The sequence below is a fragment of the Antrostomus carolinensis genome, unplaced genomic scaffold (genome assembly GCF_000700745.2).
Source record: "Antrostomus carolinensis isolate BGI_N321 unplaced genomic scaffold, ASM70074v2 scaffold4020, whole genome shotgun sequence".
NCBI classification, from domain to species: Eukaryota; Metazoa; Chordata; class Aves; order Caprimulgiformes; family Caprimulgidae; genus Antrostomus; species Antrostomus carolinensis.
The window spans coordinates 18,232-25,631 of NW_010290391.1; the positions used below are offsets into that span (position 1 = coordinate 18,232).

The window sequence follows — 7,400 nt, forward strand, 5'->3', positions numbered from 1 at the left end:
AGCTAACAGCTGGAACTGTGGAAGTTAAGAACAGCCATTTGAGAAGCAGTGTCTCTCATATCTGCTATGGCCCGATCTTCTGTAAGGTGCAGTTTCTTCCTCCTCCTCCTCCTCCTCAGGGAAATAAAGCTCCCTCAGTTTCACTTCTGATAGCAGAGCTTCCATTTTCAGGGGTGTAGCAAGGACAGTAACGGTGGTGATATTAGAAGGCAGGTAGTGGGAACATCCTGATGGGTCATCAGAAGAGAGAATGTCCAAAAAAGGAGCACTTGAGTGTCAAAATAGTCCACTAACTTCACTGATGATGAGTAACTCTGGCTTGGCCTGCTTAGGTTCCTGAAAAAGCAGCAGCAGCGTGTTTTGGGGTGCACAGCCACTCAGGAGATGCTCTTTGCTGTGTCCTGAATGCTTTGCTTCAGTTCCATTGAGGTTTTCCTAGAAGTAGTAAATTATGTACAAGCAACTCTGATAACATGGGAGAGGTGCAGTAAAAATGCCTGAGCAGAGATCCTGTGGCAGAAGACTGGTAATGGGAATTGGTCTGTGTCCTCCTTAGGAATCCAGAGCGATAGCTGAACTGAAGGATTGTGGAGAAAAGCGTGTCTGCAGAGTGGGGAGGAAGGTGCTGCTGGCTGCCACCTGAAGACCTGGCTCTTTACAATGTGCTTGTTCTGTTCCCTTCTTAGATAGTTGTGGAGATTCTGGAAGGAGAATCTGTCATCACCTGGGACTTTGACATCCTGAAGGGAGATGTGGTGTTCAGCCTTTTTCACTCCAAACGAGCTCCTGAAACAAGTCATAAAGAAGCTGCCTTACCAAGTACCTCTGCTGCTGGGGACAATGTGCAGCTAATTGATAAGATGTGGGTCCTTGGGGTGGATTACAGCCGTGTGGAATCTCCACTGGTTTGCCGGGAGGGAGAGAGCATCCAGGTCAGATGTGTTTGGGTCCTGGCATGGATCTTACAATCCTAGCAAACTCCAAAATGATCTGGTGGTGGGGAGGGGAAGGAATTGATGGAGAGGGAAATCATGTGTTGCTTGGAAATGGTTGTCGTGGTCAGCATTCTCTGGATTCCCTGTGGAAGTGGCTGCTGTTGCAGCCCTAATTTAGGCTGAGCCATTGGAAAGAGATTCAATAATCTGTGATAAAAAGCTAATTTAAAATAACCTCTTTTTTTTTTTTACTAGCATTACAGGAGTGCGGCTCAGGCTTTTAAAATAAGTGAATTGTGTTTGCTCCCCAAAGTAGCCAGCTCAGTAGTTTCTTTTGACTTTGCCAAGTCATTCAGCTATTTCTTAAGATGCATGATAGTCACTGGATGGCTCTCTCTTTCTCTCCCAGGGATCTCACGTGACTCGCTGGCCTGGCTTTTACATTCTCCAGTGGAAAATGCATGGCCCTCTGCCCTGCTCTAGCACTAGCCTCCCTCGAGTGGACGATGTTCTTGCCTCTCTGCAAGTTTCCAGTCACAAGTGCAAGCTTATATACTACTACGAGGTGCTTGCATCCAAGGACTTCAGGTAGGACATTTACTGGGGGGATTTACTATACAAATAAGAGGACTGAGGGCAAGTTAAACATTCAGATATCAATGACCTCCACAGGGTGTTTGTTTCATTGATAATAAACTAGATGGGAAAAACTTGGTATATTTTGTGCAAAGAATCTCCTTTAGTGCTGTAGGTTGTAAGGGACCCCTTGGCTTTGTGTCCATCAGTAGAATTTGTGCTGGAGTTCTTGCTTACAGGTGGATGAAGAGGGGGAGGGTTTTGAGTAAGGAGTTTTCTGATCTTGGTTGGGAACATTTTGAGAAGTTACATTTGGAGTAACTTATAAATATCAGCTGGGCTATTTCATACGTAGTTCATTTAGCACTTGAGAAGGATGTCAGTTGTGGCTGGGAGAATTCATTCTGAAGAGGTAAAAACATCAATTTCAGTAGGATTTGCCTACCCTCCTTTAATGCTAAAAGTACTTTTCAGCTCACCCAGCAATTTGGATACTTTGCAAGTACTTGTCCTTTCCCTGGCAGCTGGAAGAAGTGTTGGGTAGAGCAGACTTGCAGATGGGCAGGTGGTGACCTTGAGAATGTGACCTGCCCAGATCCTGTGGAGTCAGAGCAGCAGCAAATTCCTCACTCACATCATTCAAACCTGTTCATTGTTGCTCTACCTGCATCAAATGTGTCAGGAACAGTAGGTGCTCACAGCTGTGGTGAACCAAGTCTGCTTTGGTGACAGGAGCTGAAGAGCACGACTGGACATGCTGGAGTTGGGGCTTTAGTGCTCGGCTGGAGGGCTGGAGCTCTCAGGTCAGCAGAGGCACCTGCATTCACCGAGCTGTGCTCTGTTTGGAGTGCTCTTTCTGCTCAGGAACTGTGAATGCAGCCCCACAGAGCTGCACTCCCACTCCCAGAATAACTGCAAGAGACAAGGTGTAATATCTGTAGCTGGGGAAAAAAGATGCCTCTGACAATTTGACTTTTCATCATGACACAAAGCTTCTTTAGGTACAAGTTGAAAATGATGGGACAAAAATAAAATACTTTTGCAAATGTTATAGAATCTGAGTTGATCTCCTGTCAGATGTGGAGTTATCCATAAATAGCTGCCTTCCTAACATACCTTTTTTTTTAATCTCATCCCAGGGGATCCATGTCAAGCCTGGAATCTTGCAACAGCGGTTTTTCTCAGCTGAGTGGAGCCACTACATCTTCCAGCCAGTCCCAGAGCAGCTCACACCTTTCTAGATAGCAGGGCTGAGGCTACACTGGCAAGGAAAAAAAAATCACCTGGAGCTTCCTGGCCCCCCCCAGAGCTGCTCTGTGCACCAAACCAAAGAGCCAACGGGGACTGAGCCTGGAGGCAGTTGCTCGTGTGACCGCAGGTAGCAGCCATTTGGACACAGAGAGGCTTCTAGGAGCTATTTTAAACATAAAAACTTAGAATTCAAATGACAGATTTAGAAATTTTCTATCAGATGCCTACTTCTCAAGTAGTCTTTTTCACAAATTGTGGGTTTGGATGAATGTCAGTTTGCATGAATCTGTATTAATTGATTTTTAAAGGGCTCTTTCCAATCAGTCCTTTTCCTACGCGTGGTAGAGGAGACTGATGTTGCCTTATCCCTTTGATCTCTAGGACTAGATTATTCCTGTAGCAAAATTAATCTCGTTTTCTGGGTGCCCAGGGTATAAATTACACCTCAGAAAGTCAAGTGGGCATTTCCAGTGCAGGGATTTGAAGCAGATTGTAAATACCTTAATACAGAGAAGATGTTTCAAAAATCAGTCCCAGGTCAAACCTAAAACCTCGTCCGATCTGACAGGATGAATCTGAGGAAATGTGTTTCCTCAGGTCTGATCTGAGGAAATGTGTTGGATTTTTTTAACCCACTGAGGTACAAAAATCAAAATGGTTTTCTAGAAAGTACATGCAGAGAACCTGTCTCTGGTCCATCTTTCTTAAAGATAGCCTATTTTTCCTTTTTTCCTCAGGTTTACAAGCAATAATGAGTAGATCTGACCCATCTCATCAAAGTGGATGGGAACTGAATCAAATTATAAAGGGCTAAGAAAAGCAATATTTTATTTCCCGAAGGCACAAAATTTTATGGTAATATTATAGAACTTGCTTCTTTAACACATGAGCTAACTTGAAGAGAAAACTTTGGAGGAAAAAAAAAAAGGCATGTATGTATTTAAGCACTTACTGAAATGTATTTATTCAAATACTAGCTTATTTTAAATTTTAACTTAATTTTTAACTTATTTATAATTTCAGAAATGACTATTTATTAAATCCAGTCACTTTTTTTTTTTTTTTAATGGGATAAACTTTGTTTTAGAAAGGAATAACTGATCCCAAGAAGTCTTTCTGCTTCAGTTTTAATCTTTGTGATGGCTGGATGTTGTTGTGTAAAGGGCTGTGTCGTACCTGGCGCTGGGGATAAGGGCTGCGTCCCGCCTCTTCCTGCAGGGTGAGGTCAGAGTCCAGTGCTTTTTGGACTCTAGAGGGATGTTTCTTAGGATTAAGAAACAAAGATTGAGTTTAGGAGTTGTAAGAAGATGGTGCATCTTCGTCACACACCAAAAATATCATGTTTGTCCATCATCTCCACTGATTATGCCAGAGAGAAGTGTAGAAGAGGTGCTAGTGACCCACTTATCCAGTTACACGTGTGCTCGTCTAGGTGGCAACAAAATAAGAACAGGCATCAAATCCTCAGGTGCTCTTGGGCAGTATTTGCAGCTGGCAGACACGAAGGGCTTGTGATGTGGACAGATGTCTGCTTTCGGATCCAGCTCTGCTGCGTGGAGACTCCTCCCTGCAGGGGGAGGTTCCCTCTGCACAGATCTGCTGCCTGCAGAAGGGTGGTGAGGACAGTGCTCCTGCCAGGGTTCGGGTTCTCCCAGCCACATTCCAGCTCACAGAACATGGCAAATGTGGCCTAAAACGAATGAGCTTCCAGTTCCCCAGCTGGGGAGCAGCACAAACAGGTCTGGGCTTTGGGGCAGGGACAAGCAGAGGTGGTGGTGGAAGCAGAGTTTCTTCCTCCAGCACAGCAATCCATGTACCAGGGCCACTTTTCTCAGTAAAGACTCGGGGGTTTTTTCCCTCTCACCATGTTTTTATTAAAGTTGATGGAATCTGTGCAACTAAGAACAACATACAAGTCAGGTAGTTCCTTCTAACCCTGTTTTAAATTTTGAAGCAAAGGAGAAAAGAGACCAAATATTTGGAAGGATGGGAGATGAGGAACTTGATGTGTGAGTTGCTTGGGTTTTGGGGGGGTTTTTTTTAAGGACTGGAGTCAAGGAAATGACTCTCCCACCTTGCACCTCTCACTGAGAGCAGAACAGGTAACTTAGTCACACCGGCCTCGGAAAGTTCTGATTTCAGAGTTTCCCAGTTGTTCTGTGGACTTTACCATTTCTCCCAGATGACTGAAACTTCTGTCTCTGACATTTCAGCGTAACTGGAGTCTGATAGAGAGGGAAAAGTGCTGCCTTTGCTCTGGAAAATCACAAGGTCCAGACTTAAACCTGCATGTGTGTATCCCTAAGGTAAAATCCTTTATCCCTAATTAATTCTGATGCTAGAAGTAGAATTTCAAACTGGCTCCCAAAGCATCAGGAGCAAACCCAGCATCATCCTCCCCATGCTATTGCAGCATTTCAGCTTCTCGTGGTTTGATTCTGACGTGGTTGGTCACGTCCCATTCCTGTTTCCTGGCTTTCCCTTGGTTTGCTCTGGTGAAGAATCTCTTCCATTGCACTTGGATTTTTTTTTTATTTTCATTTTATTTTAAAATGTGTCATGAGCTGTTCTCCTCCCACCAGTAAAGGTTTTGGGTGTTTAACTCTTGTCAGTGAGGCACCTGGAACTTGGCAGCCCCTGGCAGGTCTCTGAATGAGCCAGAAGAGCTGAAGGGCTGGTCCAGGGAGGGTTCCCTCCTGCTGGCTCCAAGGATGTCGCAGCCATAGCTGTTCTGTTCTTCTGCCCCACAAGAGATGGCTCCACACATCTGTTTGGGAAGCAGCTTCTCATCTCTCCCTTCTCCATTTTAAGCTTCTCATCTCTCCCTTCTCCATTTTAAGGTTCTCATTTCTCCCTTGTCCATTTTAAGCAAAATTGCCCAGTTATTCCACCCACCAACTTACTGAGTTACCAATTTAAATAATCCAATCTGGATTTTTTCCTTTTTTTTTCCCCCCTTGCATGTTGACAGGAGAAAGGGGGCAACAGTCTGGGTGTTGTGCCTGGTGCTGTGCTTTTTAAACCTGACTTTATGAACTGCAGGTATAAGAGAAGCAGAATTCTTCTAAACCACCTTTTTCCCCCTAAAATGACATCAGTGTGCTTTAGAAAATGTAACGTACTGTTTTCTTCACAGCAACCTCTTGTGAGTTGAGACTGGGAGGAGTTTTGGGGTCTGGCACCCTGGGAGTCACTCATCTCTCAAATCTTGTGAGCCAGAACCTTGAAAACTGGACTGTAGTTGTGGGTGCTGGGCTGGAGCTGCAGCGAGGTGCTCCCTGCTCCCTGGCAGCTGCTCTGTGGTGAAGCTGGTGAGCTCGGGCTGTGTTCAGGTGACCAGCTGGGTACTTCAACAATAGCTCCTCGGTAAATCGAGGCTTTCCCCTGTTTCAGATGTTCCATATGCAAACCACAATACCTACCTCAAGGAGCTGTTGCCATGTTTCGTGTGTGACAGGAGATCTCAAGAGAAAGGTGGTGACACTGCAGGTACAAAGTGTTGTGCCATTGTTTACAGTTAAATATGGCCATATGTGAAACCTTTTCCTTTTTTAACAGTTTCTACAGGTTTGCCCCATCCTGCCATTTACTGGCTTCTCTTCCCAGTAGGACTGGGAAAGGCAAACGCAGAGCAGGTCACCAGTGGGCACACGTTGATGACGGGTGTCAAACTAGACTCGGGGCAAAGCTGGAATGCAGGAGCCGAGTCATTTTGGCTAAAAATTTTGTCATCTTTCCAGTTTGAAAAGGGCTTTTTAAAGTGGTGTGGACAGAACAGCTCAGCCTGGTGGAGGGACTGAGGGGGACACTGGCCCAGGGAGGTGTGGAAGCAGCAGCACCAGCTGCTTCACCACTTCCACGGGCCCAGGGTTCAGCTGTGGAGCAGCGTTCTGATGCCTTCAGCACCGTCAGCAGGGAAGCACCAAGAACATGGGGCAAGTCTGCATCGTTTCTTGACTTCCTCTGTACTTGCTGTTGGGGGCAAAGCAATCCGGATTGTGAGTCGTGAGGAATTCGGAGCGACTGCGGTCGCTTCGGCTGCGCAGTGTGTTTGCTGCAGAGTTGCAGACAGTCTTGTTCGCTTCAGTCTTGTGCCCGGCCAGGTTGGTTGGATCAATTGCCTTTAGTAGGGGGAAAAAAAAAAAGCTTTTAATAAGAATTTATAAACCCTAATTGGTTTATTCATCAACAGATACTGAAAATGCTAAAATCCAGTCATCTTAAATCCCCAACGCTTACTGCAACTCAGAATTCCGGGTGGGAAGTGGTGAGTCCAGCTGCCTGCTCAGCTCGGGGTGAGGCTGTGCCGTGTTGGCGCAGGAGCTGAGGTCAGTCGTAGGAGAGCTGCAGGAATCCCTCATTTTAAATGCATTTTACCAGCTCATGCTTCTTTAATATCCAAAATGTTTATACTGTGAGCCAAAGAATGCAAGAAACGGAGCTCTCAGAGTCTAAGGACTAAAATGGACAAGCATCCGTCACAGATTCCCACATGCTGTTAGCTTTCATACTCTTCCAGTGTGCTCGTGGTGATTCTTACATCATCTCGCTTCTCTTTTGAAAGGTTAAATGGATGTGTGACATGTATTGGCTTTTAATGACATCAGTGTCCACTTCCAAGCTGTTACCAAGTTAAAT

The 7,400-nt window shown here is 45.3% G+C and overlaps 1 protein-coding gene across 1 annotated transcript in view; it reads left to right on the forward strand.

The window, feature by feature from the left end:
• LOC104528717 (SEC14-like protein 5) overlaps positions 1–2,854 on the forward strand; it is a gene marked incomplete at its 5' end in the record, with an annotated part of 17,291 nt that extends 14,437 nt beyond the window's left edge. Inside the window, 3 exons of the mRNA XM_029086200.1 lie at positions 687–932; positions 1,345–1,523; positions 2,651–2,854. Of these exons, the coding sequence (XP_028942033.1) occupies positions 687–932; positions 1,345–1,523; positions 2,651–2,756 (531 nt within the window). The remainder of the gene's footprint in view (positions 1–686; positions 933–1,344; positions 1,524–2,650) is intronic.
• Between the last annotated feature and the right edge of the window lie 4,546 nt (positions 2,855–7,400).